This window comes from Salvelinus alpinus, chromosome 13, assembly GCF_045679555.1.
Source record: "Salvelinus alpinus chromosome 13, SLU_Salpinus.1, whole genome shotgun sequence".
In the NCBI taxonomy this organism is placed as follows: Eukaryota; Metazoa; Chordata; class Actinopteri; order Salmoniformes; family Salmonidae; genus Salvelinus; species Salvelinus alpinus.
In genome coordinates, this window is record NC_092098.1 from 14,296,265 (window position 1) to 14,315,999 (window position 19,735).

Below are 19,735 nucleotides of genomic sequence, written 5' to 3' on the forward strand. Positions count from 1 at the left end.
ATAGAAAGAGAAGTGGGAGGCCCCGGTGTACAACTGAGCAAGAGGAAAAGTACATTAGAGTGTCTAGTTTGAGAAACAGACGCCTCACAAATCCTCAACTGGCAGCTTCATTAAATAGTACCCACATAACACCAGTCTCAACATTAACAGTGAAGAGACGATTCCGGGATGTTGGCCTTACATTTAAATTTACATTTAAGTCATTTAGCAGACGCTCTTATCCAGAGAGACTTACAAATTGGAAAGTTCATACATATTCATCCTGGTCCCCCCGTGGGAATTGAACCCACAACCCTGGCGTTGCAAGCGCCATGCTCTACCAACTGAGCCACACGGGACTGCCTTCTAGGCAGAGCTGCAAAGAAAAACAAGGACATTTCTAAGTGACCCCAAACTTTTGAACAGTAGTTTAGGTCCACAGGACCATGGGACCATTATTCTGATTAAACTTGTTAAGTAATTTGCTCTTGTTAGTTGAGAGGGCTGGTTCTGTATAATGTGCTGTTGCTTTAGCTGTCAGGTATTAGACTCAGGTGTCTTTGTGTGGCTCTTTCTGCAGTCTTTTCTTTCTGCAGTCTTATCTTTCTGCAGTCTTTTCTTTCTGCAGTCTTTTCTTTCTGCAGTCTATTCTTTCTCCAGTCTTTTCTTTCTGCAGTCTATTCTTTCTCCAGTCTTTTCTTTCTGCAGTCTTTTCTTTCTGCAGTCTATTCTTTCTGCAGTCTATTATTTCTTCAGTCTATTATTTCTGCAGTCTTTTCTTTCTGCAGTCTATTCTTTCTCCAGTCTATTCTTTCTGCAGTCTTTTCTTTCTGCAGTCTATTATTTCTTCAGTCTATTATTTCTGCAGTCTATTCTTTCTCCAGTCTTTTCTTTCTGCAGTCTATTATTTCTGCAGTCTTTTATTTCTGCTGTCTTTTCTTTCTGCAGTCTATTCTTTCTGCTATCTATTCTTTCTGCAGTCTTTTGTAGCCGTTAGGTTGCTACAGTACTTTGGATCTTCTTTTGTCAATTGAAACTTTTTTGGCCTTCACTTCACCTGGATATTTTTGTTAAAACATCTTGTTTTGAGTTGATCCCACTCACCAAGAAAAGTCATTTACTTGTTTTGAGTTGATTTAGCTTAACCAGAAAAATGCATCTAGAGAATTTAAATTGATTTATACAATGGGTGGGTCTAATCCTGAATGCTGATTGGTTAAAACCACATTCCAGCCAGTGTATATTTCACTAGTTACCACCTGCTAAATCGTTGACATTAAAATGCCTATTTATTCTGTTTCATCTGACTGCACAATCCACTGTCGCATCAGCCCAGCCAGGCAATTTATAAACTTGATCCACTATTAAAAAGCATCTAGATCTTATCTCAGATTTCTTTTAGACTATCATTAAATTTTCAACAGCGGAGATTTGTATAAACCTTACTTTCTGTCTCTCTGACATTTGCAACATTGTTTCAATATTCAAATTCGATCTCCAGCTGTCCTATAGTACTGATGTGGTTGTATTAGCTGTGTTGTTGGCTAGCTCCTCTGAACAACTGTGTCCTGATGAGAGAGCACATTTTCTATGCCAGGCGAAATCGCTCCTCATTAGCTTATTGTTATGGATGTATCCAAATAAATGTCACTAGAAAACAGCTTAAACAAATGCAAATGCAGCTACTGTTGTTATTATAGCTTCACTGTTTGACGTGGCTGTAAGTAGTTGGCTAGCTAGCAAGAATGTTGCCAGCCAGATTGTCAATGCAACATTTAGAAAGAACGACTGGGTCGTGTCCATAGATACAGAACAAAAAGACTGAACGACTGGGTGGCGTCTCTGGACAACCGAACCGATAGAACGAACGACCAGCCGGCTTGGGTAGCAACCTTAGATTTGTGTCGGGACTATATATTGGATGAAATAGTATGAATAAATTAATCAAAATAACATTTTTAATGAAAATATGTCAACCATTATTTGAATATGTTGGTAACCCGTTGTATAAAAGTGATAATGCCTTCGAAGCCAGTGTTTGGTGGATAAAAACTCCCATGCCAATGTATCCTCCGAACAAGATATTCTTACATTTATTAACATTTTTTATAAGCCATAATATAATCCAATCTAATATGGCTGCTGGGTCCCTAATTCTTAGTGTAAATTAAGGCCAAGGACAACTTTTCCCGATATTTAAGAAATAACATTTTATTTGTGATTTATAAACAAAACACGTTACCATATCCATCAAATAATAAAAAAAGAAAAATCACTATATCACTGTTACACTGATGAGCAGGTGTACAAAAAAGCTATTAACAGATCTGCACTGTCGCAGTCGACTGATTCGTGCCATTCGGGCACCAGATGTCTGAGGAAACATTCACTACACACAAGCAGAGAGTACGTAACGTTTTTCAGATTTTTTTTGACCATTTTCTTTCTTAGAGTTTGTTTTCCTTCAATTTGAATGTTTTTTTTTTTAAAGGGAGTTCGGGATAGATATCGAAGGTGAATAAATGATTTGGTACAGTGGTTGTTTGATGATCATTTCATAGCTTAAAGGATTGATTTCGTAATCTTCAGAAATCCTAAGGGCATAAACAAAAAATTGCATTTTACAGCATAACACTACAGCATTACGTATATTTAGAAGGTATTTTCATTTCATTTCAACAGGATACAAAAGTGATTCCTGTATGATTTGTCTATGAATATATATTATGTGTGTATGTACTGTTTGTGTGTTCATGTGTGTGTATTTGCGAGTGAGTATGTATATTTCAGCAGAGGAAATATTAATGTCTCTGAGTTTGAGATAAATGGTTGAAGAAAATGAAAAAACGTATCTATCAATATAGATCTATATATAGAATCTGTTTCCTCTGCTTATAACATGCAAATAGCCCCTTAGTGATCTGACAGCAATGATTCACACCTGAAGGGGGAGCATGTGTATAATATGGGGGGATTCAGTCCAATAGCAGCGCTAGCATCACCCCTCTGTCCCTCTGATTGGTCAGATAGCAGCCAGGAAGAGGAAACAGAGAGCTGAGTAGGAGATGTTGTGCAATTAGCCCCTGCACATCTTGAGTTCATCTTGGGGATCCCCGATTCTAGTGAAGATCCCCCCCAGTGCTGCTGATGCTTCATTTTCATCAGAATATGAGTAAAGAGTTTAACACAGCAACTAAGCTCTCTGGGGTATGACTGTGGACTGGACTGCCCATCACAACAATTCCACTTCTCTATCCTTCCCTCTACCTTCTTCCATCCCTCTTTTTCTCTCCATCTGGACAGAAGGAAGCCAGTCCATGAAGTACCCTGTATCCCCCACTACCCTGTGTGTAACTAGTGGAATGGAAGGCAACTTGTCCCCAAAATGAACTAGAATTCTGTAGGAGTGATAGGAACCTTGTTATTTCAGTACCAAGGCTTGGTTAAAGCTAACAAAAACGTTGTGTGTGTGTGTGTGTGTGTGTGTGTGTGTGTGTGTGTGTGTGTGTGTGTGTGTGTGTGTGTGTGTGTGTGTGTGTGTGTGTGTGTGTGTGTGTGTGTGTGTGTGTGTGTGTGTGTGTGTGTTATACAGTATAACACTGTTGCTGTGTTTAAGGAGGAACACGTCATCTGAAGTTAAGAGGGCTCCTGGACATGGTGATCAGAGGAAGGAGGAGTAACGATAGAGGGGTTAACAGAGGAGACGTGCGAGCAAATCCTACAAGCACCAATGTCGGCAAGGTAAGGGGGCGGGGCTTGAAGAATTATTGAACATTGACTATTGAACATTCAATGACTGAAGCTGGGGGATCAGACTTGAACAGAAATGAAGCAACAAGCAACGTTCCTGCCATTTAAACTCAGCAAAAAAAGAAACGGCCCTTTTTCAGGACCCTGTCTTTCAAAGATAATTCGTAAAAATCCAAACAACTTCACAGATCTTCATTGTAAAGGGTTTAAACACTGTTTCCCATGCTTGTTCAATGAACCATAAACAATTAATGAACACGTACCTGTGGAACGGTCATTAAGACACTAACAGCTTACTTAACAGCTTTCCTTCTAACCCCCCCCCCCTTAAAAGAGTTAGATGCACTATTGTAAAGTGGTTGTTCCACTGGATATCATAAGGTGAATGCACCAATTTGTAAGTCGCTCTGGATAAGAGCGTCTGCTAAATGACTTAAATGAAAATGAAATGATACCACAGACGGTAGGCAATTAAGGTCACAGTTATGAAAACGTAGGACACTAAAGAGGCCTTTCTACTGACTCTGAAAAACACCAAAATAAAGATGCCCAGGATCCCTGCTCATCTGTGTGAACGTGCCTTAGGCATGCTGCAAGGAGGCATGAGGACTGCAGATGTGGTCAGGGCAATAAATTGCAATGTCCGTACTGTGAGACGCCTAAGACAGTGCTACAGGGAGACAGGACGGACAGCTGATCGTCCTCGCAGTGGCAGACCACGTGTAACAACACCTGCACAGGATTGGTACATCCGAACATCACACCTGCGGGACAGGTATAGGATGGCAACAACAACTGTCCGAGTTACATCAGGAACGCACAATCCCTCCATCAGTGCTCAGACTGTCCGCAATAGGCTGAGAGAGGCTGGACTGAGGGCTTGTAGGCCTGTTGTAAGGCAGGTCCTCACCAGACATCACCGGCAACAACGTCACCAATGGGCACAAACCCAACGTCGCTGATCCAGACAGGACTGGCAAAAAGTGTTCTTCGCTGACGAGTTGCGGTTTTGTCTCACCAGGGGTGATGGTCGGATTTGCGTTTATCATCGAAGGAATGAGCATTACACCGAGGCTTGTACTCTGGAACGGGATCGATTTGGAGGTGGAGGGTTCGTCATGGTCTGGGGTGGTGTGTCACAGCATCATCAGACTGAGCTTGTTGTCATTGCAGGCAATCTCAACGCAGTGCGTTACAGGGAATACATCCTCCTCCCTCATGTGGTACCCTTCCTGCAGGCTCATCCTGACATGACCCTCCAGCATGACAATGCCACCAGCCATACTGCTCATTCTGTGCGTGATTTCCTGCAAGACAGGAATGTCAGTGTTCTGCCATGGCTAGCAAAGAGCCCAGATCTCAATCCCATTGAGCACGTCTGGGACCTGTTGGATCGGAGGGTGAGGGCTAGGGCCATTCCCCCCAGAAATGTCTGGGAACTTGCAGGTGCCTTGGTGGAAGAGTGGGGTAACATCTCACAGCAAGAACTGGCAAATCTGGTGCAGTCCATGAGGAGGAGATGCACTGGAGTACTTAATGCAGCTGGTGGCCACACCAGATACTGACTGTTACTTTTGATTTTGACCCCCCTTTGTTCAGAGACACATTATTCCATTTCTGTTAGTCACATGTCTGTGGAACTTGTTCAGTTTATGTCTCAGTGGTTGAATCTTATGTCCATACAAATATTTACACATGTTAAATTTGCTGAAAATAAACGCAGTTGACAGTGAGAGGACGTTTCTTTTTTTGCTGAGTTTATTACACATCCATAGCAAAGAGGCCACTGCTATGCCTCAGCCTTTTGGCTGGGTTAGAGATCTATAGTATCCAGAGAGGTGTGTGCATGGTAGCCCTGACTGTCTAGTGTGAGCGTATGTGTGGTAGTTATTGTGGTTGTGTATTGCACACTGTGGGTTCAAGGCCCCACTGACCTATTGTCTGTTCTAGGTGAGGAGATGGGGGACAGGTATTTCGCCCCTGCCCTGTGCTGCCAACAGAGCCAACAGTGCCAGGCATGAAACACCATGGCTTCAGCACGCACTGAAAATAACCTGGGCAGTCTAATCCAGCCTTCAATCTCGGCCAGCACTAATCTCAACCCATTCTAATCTCACACAGCTCACCGTACACTACATACACAGATGTCAGGTGTCTTGTTTGGGTCACTTCCTCTTTTCTATATTTTGCATAAAATAACTATTGTGTATTCCTTTTTTTTTCACAAGGCCTCCATGTTATTGGAGAAGAGAGCCTTTGTTTCACTCTTTGTCCGATTGAGCTCCTCCTCTCCCCCTCCAATCAGGAGATCAGAGGAGACAGGGGGTAGAGTAAAGACAGAGATGCCAACATGGGGCCAGAAGGGCCAGGGAAGAGCATCCCATTTCAGGCCAGTTTGGGGAGGTGGCTGGCAGGACTGTAACACTAGTAATAGCAATGGCATTAAAATGGTGTGTGAGGTTTCTCTCACATATGGCATTTTATACATGAAAGAGTGGGGCAGGGAAAGTTGAGTAAATAATCGTCAATGTAGAAAGGTTCTTCTAATCAAATTTATTTTTGTTTGATTAGAAACAGTATTTTCTTTCAGCAAATGTCTGGCTAATGACAGCCTATTAAATCCCGTATGAAGCCTGTTTAATAGCCAGAGGTATGGAAGCCCCGGAGGGCCAACCTGGCAGAGGCTACAATTGGCTGTTTCATAGAGATAGGCCTCTGCTAATGGGGACTTGGCTGGGCAGACTTAACTATGCAAACACACCACAGGGAGGCTCTCCTGCTTCTAAAATATACACTTGGATATTTGTCTTGCATCTGTTATTTGGACTTTAGTTGGTAGCTCTGTTTTAATATCTCCCCTTTCTCCTCTACTCGTCCACATCCTCCTTCCCCTTGTCTTTCTTGTCTTTCTTGTCCTTCTTCTTCTTTTTCTTCTTCTTGGGATCCTCCTTCTTGCCGAAGGTGATGAAGTCGCTCTTGTCATCCTCTCCTCCCTGGCCCTGGCGGATAGAGATGATGGCGGGAGAGCCGGGGATGATGAAGGCTTCGGGGGGGATCTCTCCAGGCCTCAGAACCTGAGGGGGGCCGTAGCCTGGGCCAGGCCCGTAACGGAAGTGCCAGCTGTTACTGTCGATGCCAGCTCCAACCGGAGGGGACAGCTCGCCCCCCTCACCATCTACAAGAGAGGAAGAGAAGAGACAGAGATAGAAGAAGGGAGAGAGAAACACAAAGGGATGAGCTATGTCATCTTTATCATATTCGTCAACATTATTTTCATCCTCACAGTGAGATTCTGAAAACACCAGCAAATTCCACCACACATAAATTGAGCCTTATCCAATTTCCTATTTCTGGCTGAGGTAAAGTATTACCACATCTGTAATACAGCACAGATAAGCAAAACGTCTAAGTTAGAGCCAGAGGCACACTGATAAACTGACGAGGGGGAAACGGATTGCAGGGAGTAGAACTTTATCAGCCAGTGGTGTTGCTGAGAACACACGGGTAGACTAGAAAGACCTTTAACGGCAGAGAGGGATGTTTAACTCTGTGATGTGATGGGAATTAGCATGTAAGGATGACAGGAAGTGTGAAAACCCAGCACTAACCTAATCCTACTCTCACAAGGACTCGACACAGTAGTGGAGAGAGGGAGAAATCTCATACAATATTCAAGCATGAATGTGACAGAGAGAGAGAGGGAGAGAGAGGGAGAGAGAGAGAGGGAAGCAGGGCGAGAGGATGAGACAATGAAAGACCAAAAGAGCCTGGAGAGGGTGAACTGCAGTACTAAGAGAACGTGAGACACAATTCTCCTTTCATATAGGATACAGTATAATGGAAGATATGAACGAGATGTAAGTACAATCAGCAGGCAAGAGACAGAAAGGCATGCGAAGGGATAGAGCGCTTGAGGTGAAGAACGATGCAGAAAAATGAAACAAACGGGGAAAAGGACAGAGAGTGATGTGATGTTGTCTGTACTCAGCAGACACAGTGCTCTCAGCCCACACCAACTTCTCTGGGCTCTGACCTACTTTTCTCCTGTGTTTCATTTAGATCAAACTCAGGCCCTGAAAATAGATTCTGTTTGTTTTTCATTTGTAAGTATAATCATGAAATGACTGGAGTTCCTAATTCAAGTGTGTGTGTCCGCGCGTGTGATGACTGTAGCATGCAAACAACACAAGAGTGCTCAGATATAAAGTACATCAAATGGCACCAACACACAGACCCACTCTGACTCACGCTTCAGTCCTTTACGTTCTTCAGCGTTTTGGCTTCACTAGGGCTTGATGGAGCCAATCTGACTGAAAAGAATGCAGCCATAACATTTACTTCATAGTAGAAACTGAATGAAACATCTGTGTCTGGTCAGTGTGGGGAAGCTGATCAGTTCAGGACACAGTTATTACAATACAACACTATTACTGCACCTGAAGTACATTGTTTTCCTCAAGCCCTGTGATTATGTTAGTGGAGGGTAGCCTGTATTGCTCCTAGACTTGATCAACATCATTTTGAGTGTGTTGATTCTTTTCTCAAAGCAGGCCAGTTGAGATCGCACCTGGAGGGGTACAAGCGTGGGTACATAGAATGATCTGTGTTCATCTAATGCGCACCTACTGAAAGAGACCAACAAACAGATCTACACCTATTCTCTCTCTCTCTCTCTCTCTCTCTCCTGCAAATCTACATAAGAGTGTTGTTTCAATTTGCAGAATGTTACCCTGTCGAAGATGTGGCAGAGTCTTTTGTAAGTCTATGGAGGCTGGAGGTATGGAGGCTTATTTGGAGCTCTTCCCTGATCATAGCCAATTTCCCCCCTCTGCAAAGATCATATTAGAAAGGCACACGCTGTGGTTGCTGGTAAGCAGGTTACTATAGCTCTCTGTAAGGAGGTTGCCATGGTACCCAGCTGTCTGGGGTGGTTCTAGCCTCGTTTCAGTGTCCTACATTCTAAGTCCATTATCCCTGGTCCAATCTGGGTTACTCTCAACCAATTCTTCTTCTTCCCGGCCTACAAACATGCAACCCAATTCATGGATCAGGCGTTAGATTAAGGTTTGTGAATATGAGTGCGTGTGCATGTTGTGTGTGTTTTCTTCTTCTATGCTATTCTATTGTGTGTGTGTGTGTGTGGTGTCGCACCATTCTTCATGAAGACATCTTTCTCCATCTTGAAAGCTCACTGTACTGTATATCCTTCTTCCTTTTCTACCTCCATTTTCATTCCTCTCCATCTCTGACTACCCTCTCTCTCCTCTGTTAACACCTATCCTTCTCTACTCATCTCTCCATTTCTCTCCCCCTCCCTCTCTGTTTCTCTCTCATCGTCTAAATCCTCCATTCAGGGTATGAATGGTTGCTGTGGAAACGGCCTTCGCCCACTCCCTGCTGATGGAGGGTGGTGGTGCTGCAGCAATCTCTCAGTTAGACAGCGTTACCCAGCAACAAGTCACATGGCGTTCCCTAGCAACAACGCTGCCGCAGGGCCCTGCCAATCCTAAACCTCTCTCTTTCTCCAAACAGCCCATATCTCTCTTTCCTTTCCCATGCTTCTTATCGTTCTCGCTCTTTCATCCTCTCCCAAATGACTCAGAATTCCACTAGCACCCTAAACATCGCGGCCGTCTTGCCATGCCTTATTCAACACCCTCGCTATCTACCTCTGTGTCTGGTCTTCATCCAACAGTGCCCCCTCCCTCTGCAGGTAACTCAAATGAATCACAGTGAGGAAGTATACTCTCCATTCGAGGTACAATATGTATTACAATATAACACCGTTGTAATATACTGAATCTATGTATTCTTTCTTTTACACTTCAACCTACCTGAGACAACATTTTGAAACAAAGCCAATCGTGCTACATGGCATCATGTGGCTAAGCCACAAGGCTGCACTCACTTCCCTTATTATGAAAACAGTCTGACCCTGCAACATCCTAGCCTGTAGCACTAAGAACCTCCTAACCCTGCATGAGATTCCTCTCTGCACTGAGCCACTCCTGATGAGCTTCCAGGACACTCTGCATGTCCTCTGCCTCCACTGAGTATTGGATTCTCTGGCAGACCATAGACTCAAGGTTTTCCATACGCTGCAAAGAAACTGCAGCCAGGTAGAACAATTCAATAGCTAGATCCCCTCTCTTCCTCTCTCAATCGCCCTACTCACTCTCACTCTCTTTCCCCCTCTAAATTCCTGTATGCACGCACACACATACACACACATACACACACACATATACACACACACACATACACACAGACACAGACACAGTTCAGTCCGTCACAGTGATGATCAACCGCCCACCCTAGAGTCCTACACCTGTGCTCTAACTCCTGTCACTGGACAGTAAATGGATGAGTGCTCAGCCTGGGCTGGCTGGCAGTAGAGAGGAGGCAGGCAGCTGACAGGAACACCAAACCACCGCACAGGCATTCTGACAAACCCTCCGAACTTAACCACAGGAGCTTACCAGTCAACTGTGATCATGTCGTTCCTCTCTGTCTCTCTTGCTTTCTACTTTTCCCTCTCCTTCTCTTTTCATTTCAGTCAGATTCCCAAAATAATCTTCAAAGGCGATTGTTTTTGCTCTCTGTCATGTGAGATACTGTAAATGGATAACCGGCTATTAAATGCCTTACTGGATGCAATTGTCAAAATTGTTCTCGCAACTGGCTATTTTCAGCTGGCGGCTCCCAACAACACTCCATCACAACCAAGTTGTGCAGTTCACTTCACCTGTCAAAGTCAGGCCAACAGCCCACATTTGGCCATCTTGAGAATGCCTCTCATTGGCTCTTTTATTTTGGCAGATTGTGTCGCTGTCTGCCATTGGCCCTCATCTAGTCTTTCAAGCATGCTGCCCCTGGAGTCTCAGCGCTAATGCTTAACATTCCTCTGGCGGGGATTCTAAAAGGTCACCTGCGTGTTTCCCATCTGCCTTCCGTATTCCTACTTATCTGCTGTCATTTCACACCACTGTGTCTGCAGAGTGCCTCCAGCTGGCAGCAGAGAAACTCGGTGTACGTTTGACCCCCGCCCACCCAGGCCCACACATCTCACCTGCAGCGCTGGACACTGTGGGCCAGTTCTGGACCAGCATCCCCTGGGCTCCCTGCATCACTGACGACTCCTCCATATGGACCGAGCTGGAACACAAAACACACATTCACATATGCTCATTAGATACATCAATATTATCCCCTGTTGTATCAACATACTGGATCTGCACATTACCGAGCTGAAAGTAAAGTACAGCTTTGGTCATAGCCTTTGAAAAGCAGCCAGCTGTGTGTACTGGCCCACCAGGTTGTTTAGAAAACTCAAATACAATAAGGTACAGAGCATTTGATTTGCCTAAAATCATTGACAACTGTGTGCCGTTTAATATTGAAAGTGTATTGTTTCTTTCCATTTCCCTTTATCTTGTTGATTTAGTCCCAAAATGTTTTGCATGTGAGCAATCAAGTTTTCAAGATAGGTTACTTTCAACATACAGAAATCTGGCCCCTATCTTGAAAACTTGATTGCTGACATGCAAACATTTTGGGACTATATCAACAATGGACTAATGAAACAAATACCAAAATATAGTTTTTGGGTGGAGTTTTCCTTTTAATGCAAAAATGTAAATCATATGCTTCAAGTGATGCATACTCAGAGAATGGTGGTCAAAATAAATTGTGACCTGAACTCCAATTATGACATCACCCTGGAAAATATTTGAATACAAGCTTACTGGCAGCCCTGGCAGCCCTTTGTGATGTCATTAATCTGAATATTCAGTCCTGAATTATGACATCTGACGGGAAAACTATGACAAAGGACTAAGTTGTTAGCCCATTGTGATGTCACCAATCAGAATGTTCAGATCTGAGTTGTGACATCAGGCGGGAAACTGACAAAAGACTGAGTTTTTAGCATATTCATAGGTTGCACTTCAGTCACTCGGTCGTGTCATGCCATTGTTAGGAACGTTCTCAAGCCTCCCTCTATCGACGGTGCCGTAGTGGTGACCTAAAGTGGTGATAAACCCAGTCATTCTGGACGGAGGCTAAATACTGTTTTGTCTAAATTACACTATAGTGCCTGGGAATACAATGACATTGCTAAAGTAGTCAAATAATTAGTAGGAAATAACTTTGCCAGCATTTTCATGTTGTCAAATTTACTTTAGACAGATGGTGATGTTGTCATTAGCTAGCAAAGTTCGGCAAAAATAACTAGCAATGATAACGTTAGCTAGCTAAAATCCGTTGGCCTCTCATCAATCTTAGTTAGCTAGCTAACGTTATACTGCATCTAAAGTCAATCTGGTGACATCAAAACTTTGACTCAAGGTTTTCCTACTAATTATTTGCCTCCTATTGAATGTCATTGTATTTCCAAGCCACTGTAATGCACTTTGGACTAAATCTTCATCAGCGCTCATTGTTGATGAACGTTCAAAACAATATTGTGATGAAACATGCAACCCATGAACAGGTTGTTATCAATAAAACATCACAAAACGGTTCATAGTGTTCAATTTGTCTGCTCGAGGACAATGAGACCCTCAGCTCTGCTAAAACCATTTACAACTATCTGCTGTTTGCAAGGGATTGTTAAATAAATGTTACAACTATTTGGCTGTAATATCATCACCTCTTGAAGAGCCTAGTCAGAACTACACATTTCAGATTATTCCATGCAAAACATGCTTTTCATGATCAGTAAACATCAATTGATCATGTATTTACAGATACGTGAGCGTAACTGTAAATACATGTATTTGGCATGTATCTAAGCAAACAACGTGTCATTTAGCTTGCTTCATCAGAGATTAGGCTTTTGGAAAGAGCTTGAAATCGGCAATTCCTCTTCCTGGTAAAGTTGTCAGTCGGACTCCTGTCATCACCACTATAGTTGGCAAGCAAATATAGTCATCTAGTTTATCCCCTGAAAGTGAGCATTTTAACTAGCCATATTGATGTAATCTGTAATTAGCTACGCTTGGCTAGCCAATTTGACATGATCCATCAATCAATTTAGCCTGTCGTATTTTTCAGAAGCAACCATGATTGGCTAGCCATGATTGACACTCGTAAAAACAATGTTGAAAAGGGGATCATGTTATTTTACTTGGCTAGGTAGGCCTACGTTGGTTAGGTCTACTTATCACTATGTTTAAGCAACTGTACAAAGTATCTACCGGTAGCTTGCAAAGTAAACATGATCAGCTACCAGCATATCTGCAAAGTGCACGCTTCTGCTGCTTGACAGGTAGAGCCCACAAAGGATTGGAAATGAACCTAAACTACTCATACTTGTCAGGTACAGATCACTTTTGTTCTATATCACTAAAATCTCCACTTAATGGTGGCCAATATTGAGCGATATCGTGAGGTTACCCTCACTTATCTGAAATGACATGATCAATTGATGTTTACTGATCATGAAAAGCATGCAGTTACTTGCTGTATAACTCTGATGATAGCGCTAAATGTGCCCAGTTGTTTTGCATGGAATAATCTGAAATGTGTAGTTCTGACTAGGCTCTTCAAGAGGTGATGATATTACAACCAAACAGCTAACATTCATTTAAAATAACTGCACAATCAGTCACCCACTCACACACACACAGTGTATGTACACACACACTCCATCTTCTAAAGCTCTAATTATCCCTTCGAGGTTGACACCATGCTTTTAATCAGTACTTTTTAGGAAAGCCCGGCAGCATTTAATTTGGTGGATGTTCCCAGTCTGTCTACTCACAGTTTGATGTGTATCTGGGAATGTGTGTGTGTGTGTGTGTGCCTGTGTGTAAGGTGTGTGCTAATATCTGTGCATACTGATGTGTCTCTGGTCCGTGTAAGTTGACACTCTGGCTTGCCTTGGGTTATTATGGTCTGTTTTGTGTAACTTCACGTCTGATCAGATGAGGAAGAGGGAGAGAAGGACAGGAAAGAAAGGGAGCGATGGAGACAGAGATGGAGAGTGCAGGTGTGATGAGATTGATAGACAGATGTAAGAGATGCAAATAGGGACAGGAGTGGGTGTGGTTACATAGGGGGAGGGGATTAGGGAATGAGACAGAGAGCGAGAGAGAGGGCGAGAGAGAGAGAGAGAGAGAGAGAGAGAGAGAGAGAGAGAGAGAGAGAGAGAGAGAGAGAGAGAGAGAGAGAGAGAGAGAGAGAGAGAGAGAGAGAGAGAGAGAGAGAGAGAGAGAGAGAGAGAGAAGGAGAGATGCAGCAGTGAGTGGAATGGTAGGCAGAAGAAAACACAACAGCCATAAATTCTACTCCAAATTCCTTACCATCTCCATTTCTACATCAAGCCTTGTCAACAAGTAATGGGAAAAAATATTCACTGTTTGTTACAACTAACTGCGCTACTCAACCATTCACTATCACTACCACATCTAATGCACACACAAACCTGAGGGTATTTATGAGTCACAGATGCATTCAGGACTGCATTAATTGTCTTGGCAACCACAAATATGGAGAAGGCCATAAAAACACAGACACACATAAACATGCCCCCTTCTCCCTATACATTCATAATGAATGTAAGGATTGTAGACTTGCAGAGGAGCAGCTAGCCCTGACTGCAGACTCTGCAATGCAGCACACAGCAGAGGTGTGGACTCGAGTCACATGACTTGGACTCGAGTCAGACTCCAGTCACAAATATGATGACTTGCAACTCGACTTTGACTTTAACACCAATGACTCATGACTTGACTTGGACTTGAGCCTTTTGACTCGACCTGACCTGATACCCTCCCCAAGCTCAGATATTAAAAATGATGTTATTAAAAAAGTTTGCAGCGCATCAACTCTTCATTTAACGGATTACAGTTTGAATCGGACAGCAGCCAATCAAATTGTGCCAGCTGAGAAAAAGTTGTGCGTGGCAGTGCAGAGGAACGTCGGCGGGTGAATTCAGATGGAGCCTTTGGAAAGATGATACCCAAAATTATTATTTTCAGATATAAAGACGACGCTGTATCAACAAAAAACGGATTGCAACATGCAAAACATGCAGGGAAAAAATGACAGACGGAGGCGCAACAATTTCCAACTTTGTTTGACATTTGAAGCTGCACAAAGAACGGTAAGTCATGGCTAATACAGCCGACAGCTATATATTTTATTACTTTACTAGTGTAGGCTAGTGTACTAGTGTAGTAACGTAACGTTAAATCAATGAGCCTCCACACAGTCAGTCAGTGCGGGAACGTGATCATTGCACCCAAGATTGAGCTACAACTGGCTAGGCAGTTGGTAGCCTAAATCCTGCCTGATGTTACTGCTGTTCCTAAAATCATTGACATACGTTAGCCTACTGTAACCACACAGCGTGAGTGTGTGTTACGGATGGGCGATTGTGTACAAGCCTACATCGACTGATTGCGCCCCATAGCGATCCTCGATAGTCGATCACTATTGGGGGGGGTCTTTCTCATGGCTACCCATGTATTTCCATAGAAATATAACGTTTATTTGGAAAGTAATAAATACATAGATATTTTTAAAAGCATTCATGATTTGCGTAAATGTAATATACTAACTATTACTCTTGTTAAAAATATGGTATTACATTTGGTAAAGAGCACATTATGACTTGTTTAGGACTCGAAACTCAAAGACTTGACTTGATACTTGACGGTCTTGACTTGAGACTTGACTCAGACTTGCCTGTCTTGATTTGGGACTTGAGTGCTTAGACTTGAGACTTACTTGTGACTTGTAAAACAATGACTTGGTCCCACCTCTGGCACACAGTGTGTACTATGCTCTCTCAGCTATATGAACTATATGCCATTCTGCCCTCTGCAGCAATACACATCATCCAGGGAGGGATGTGGACTTCAGCCTTTAGAACCGTTTATATTGGGTTGGGCATTGGGTGATGCTGAGTTAGAGTCTGTTTGGTGAGGGATATGAGCTGAGGGGTGCTGACTGAGTGTGTGTGTGGGGGGGGGGGGGTCAGAATGGGGGGTCTGGCGGGTGTGTGTGGGTGTAGAATATGGAGGTGAGGGTTGTGTATTGGCTGTGTGCAATTAGAGGGGTAGGGGGTGTGAAGGTGAAGCGTTTGAAGGCCTTGTGTTATTGCGCTGCCATTTTAAACTCAGCTACAGCAATGCCAAGATGGTGGATATGAATTATTAATGAGTCTGTCACCATGGCATTATATCCAATTTCTCTGAACAACAGAGAAATCACCACTCCAATATCTCTTAACATCATACTCAAATCCATTAAAACTACACCAGAAAACCAGACGTCAATGAGATACTACACAAAAGGAGAACCTGCACTCTTAGCATATGTAAAATGGCTTAATTGTACACTTTTAGAAAAAAGGTGCTTGAGGTTTCTTTGGCTGTCACCATAGGAGAATCCTTTGAAGAACCCATTTTGGTTCCAGGTAGAACCCTTTTAGTTCCAGTTAGAACCCTTTTGTAGAGCCCATTCCACAGAGGGTTCTAAATGGAACCCAAAAGAGTTTTGCCTGGAACTAAAAAGGGTTCTACCTGGAACCAAAAAGGGTTATCCTATGGGGACAGCAGCAGAACCCTTTTGGAACCCTTTTATTTAAGAGTGTGTGCAGGGGGAAACAGGGGGAAAGCTTGTGTATGTGAGTGTGTGTGTGTGACTGATGTTCTGAGGTTGAGAAAGCTCCCAGTTCGTCAGCCCGTTTGTCTTTCACGGTTCCTGGAATGAAGATGACCTATATACACTAAGGCAGAGGATAGGAGCAGGGCTACTGGGGCCTGGCTGGAACAGCAGGGCTCTGCCCCTCTGTGTGTATGTGTGTTCCCCTTTGGGGTGGCTGACAAGACAGCCAGAGCACAGCTGGCCCAAACAGGGGGGTTGAAGGGGTCAGACACATGTTGAGGAGCCACTAGTTGTGATGGTAGCTGTTGCTCATCTGATCTGAGAGCTGACTGTGGTCATGTTATGTTGCCTGCAGAGTGCAGTAGTCTGAGAGTGGCTGCCTCTCAGTCTTTGTTGTGCAGGCATGCATGGTGACTCCAGACTTAAAGAGCTATAAAATGGAGGTAACATTTCCTACATGTTGGTCACATACTGTAGCAATATTCCTCCAAGCAATTGTTAATGTTTTGGTAAGGGGCAAGGGGCTATATACCAACTCAATGGAAGGTGTGGGATCATACCGGAGAGGTGATGCCCCTGATAAAACTGAGGTGGGGTGGGAATCTTTTTAAGAAGAGTTGAAATCACAAGAGGGCAAACGAGTAAAGTGCTTACCTCTGCATCCCTGCCCTCAAAGAAGTGGAGTATCGCCAGTCAGCATTTGGGGCCTTCGGCTAAGAGAGAGAGAGAGAGAGAGATAGAGGGGGGAAGGGAGAGAGGGCAGAAGGGAGAAAAAAAAAGAGAGGTTAGTTTGATTTCATGCAGAGCTAGGCCAGATATGGTCTCATTAATTAATCATGGTGCACATCCCAGCTCTGCATCCTGATTGGTGCACTGCAGTTCTGGAAAACAGTGTGTCTGCCACTGCCATTACACACACACACACACACACATACTATGGAAGCCGTTTGGGTCTTTGCGTGTCAAAAAAGATACACGTCGAATAAAACTTTTTGACGCCTCAAATAAACTTGTTGACCAATCAGGACCTGAGTATGACTGCATGCCACGTAAGAATGAAACACGTTCATTAGGTTTTTACGTAGTTATTACACATTGATTACACTATCACTCCTATTCCAACGTCCTAACGAGTCACCAATACCTATGCTATGATGCTGGTAAAGTTTTGTCTCGCACACCTGCCGCTATCGCACGAGCGCAGATACACTTCCCCAAGCTCTGGACAGTGCTGGTCATAAAACAGCTAGCTAGCTGATGTTTGCAAACAATGTTCTTCCCCAAAAACATAGCAAAACGACATAATCTCTTTCATTAGCTATAATTAGCTAGCTAACTATCTAGCTAGGTGTCATCATCTAAAATACCTCTAATTTATAAAACAGTTCTTATTTGACTAATATTGGTAGGACCCGCCTATGTGAAGCTAGCCACAATAAGAATTAGACAAAGTGGAATTTGCGGTTCACCTTGAAAATAAAAGTATCTCAATGAAAGTGATAAATTAATACAAATAGTGGAATCATGGCATAATGGAATAGATCATGCTAAACGAGGTTGGTATGTTCTTATATAAATTCAACAAAATATTATAATTTGTTAATTTAAAAAAAATCTGTTGAAATCACACTGGATTTATTAGACTTTAGAATTGCATTGGGGACATACTTATTTCACTGTACAGCCTTAACTATGGATTGTGGATAAACGACATGGGGTATCAGTCTACTCAGTGACAGAAAACATTAGCATCGTTGCTCTTATTGCGGGACTCTGAAATTGAGCCACATTTATTGTACCAGTCAACTTACTATGTGTATTGGACACTATTCCAGAGGGAAAAAAACGCACTATAGCCACAATAGGCTGATTAGGGAAGTGATTTCCCACAGTCAAAGTCGCACTTTAAACAAATCAAATTGTATTATTGGTCACAAACACATATTTAGCAGATGTTATTGCTTGAATTGAATTGCGGGTGTAGCGAAATGCTTGTAAATAAATAAGTAATAGCTATGATGCTAATATTTGCGTAAGCTCTTCCCAGTTGTGTTCTGTGGGTGTTACCGAGTAAACTGATACTCCGTTTCATTGCTCCACATTCCAACCTTGATTAACATTATCTAGTCTAAATATGGCATTATTCCATCAATTGTAACCTTCTGCATCAATTTCAAATAGGAACTTTTAATTTGAAGGCAACACGCAAATTCCACTAATGTGGGTAATCCTTATTGTGGCTAGCTTCACAGCACATACCCCGGTCCGATCAAACCATACTAGCCAGATGAAGCTAGCTGGCTGCTTATAATGTTAGTTTTGGGCAACAGGGTTAAGTAGCTGGCTAGCTAGTTATTTCAATAGCAGAACAACAAGTGGCTACCTAGCTAATACTTACTCACAGTGATTCCTAAATCATTGCTAAGAATATTGAAAATGACTGCAATGTCTACTGGTCATTGTTTTTAGGCTGGTTGCATTGATGCTAGCTAGGTACCACGCTAAAGCTAGCTAGATACCCCAGAAGTTGCTGATAACGTCTGTATCAAATATATTTGCAAACATTTTTGATCCTGCTCGTTTGATCCTAGTCTAAATTCAAATGCTCACACAAACGTTTTCCCATTTGGTCGAACAAATAAAGCCATATTACCAACGCAGTATTGTACAGCTTTGACGGTGATCATAATGGTGGCGCTTGGCTTGCACGTGCAAATTAAGCACACACAACATTCTATAATATAATTGTGTTATTTGAGGTGTCAAATGTCAAGCTTCTTTGATGCGTCAAATAGTGTTATTTGACTTGTATCTCTTTTGACATGCAAAGACCCAAACGATGTTACATAACACACATGCCCTTTCTCAAAGCAATGACTTTGAGAGACACTGATACACTCTTAGATTCCCTGTATTTCTGTCTGTGTGATAGTTATTCTGTGAGAGGATTTGTGAGTTTGTGTATGAGTCAGTTTATCATATTGTGTGTGTGTGTGTTTGTGTGTGTGTGTGTGTGTGTGTGTGTGTGTGTGTGTGTGTGTGTGTGTGTGTGTGTGTGTGTGAGCTCAGAGCTTCAGGCAGCCTTGGTAAACGACTGCCTCATCAGTCAGACTGCAGCTGGGCTTTGGGATAATCCAATCAGGAAGAGCCCCTCTGTCACCAGGGCAACCACATCCTCCATCCCCTGCTTATGTTGGACTGGGGTTAAAGGGTTAAGGGCGGCTCTCCTAGGGCAGTCACACATTATTCAAGTTCATTGATGTTCTCCTCCCGAAAGCTGCTCCCTGTGGGTGTGAGTGCTTTGAATTGATCTCAATAATTAAAGCCTGCAGTTTAGTTTGCTTTCCACAAGGTTTAATGATTGTATGAAGGTTCATAATGGAGCTTCAGA

At 43.0% G+C, this 19,735-nt stretch overlaps 1 protein-coding gene across 3 annotated transcripts in view; it reads right to left on the bottom strand.

Moving 5' to 3' along the window:
* Positions 1 to 630: 630 nt before the first annotated feature.
* LOC139537167 (protocadherin alpha-C2-like) overlaps positions 631 to 19,735 on the bottom strand; it is a 38,529-nt gene continuing 19,424 nt past the window's right edge. The window contains exons 2-5 of one of the 3 annotated variants that reach the window (XM_071338177.1): positions 16,999 to 17,057; positions 10,799 to 10,884; positions 7,978 to 8,039; positions 6,627 to 6,904 (exon numbers count right to left, since the gene is read on the bottom strand). In XM_071338177.1, coding sequence (XP_071194278.1) covers positions 7,981 to 8,039; positions 10,799 to 10,884; positions 16,999 to 17,057 — 204 coding nt within the window. In that variant the 3' untranslated portion in view covers positions 6,627 to 6,904; positions 7,978 to 7,980. Of the gene's footprint in view, positions 6,905 to 7,977; positions 8,040 to 10,798; positions 10,885 to 16,998; positions 17,058 to 19,735 lie in introns of all 3 variants that reach the window. The other 2 variants (XM_071338176.1, XM_071338175.1) reach the window with 2 other exon arrangements.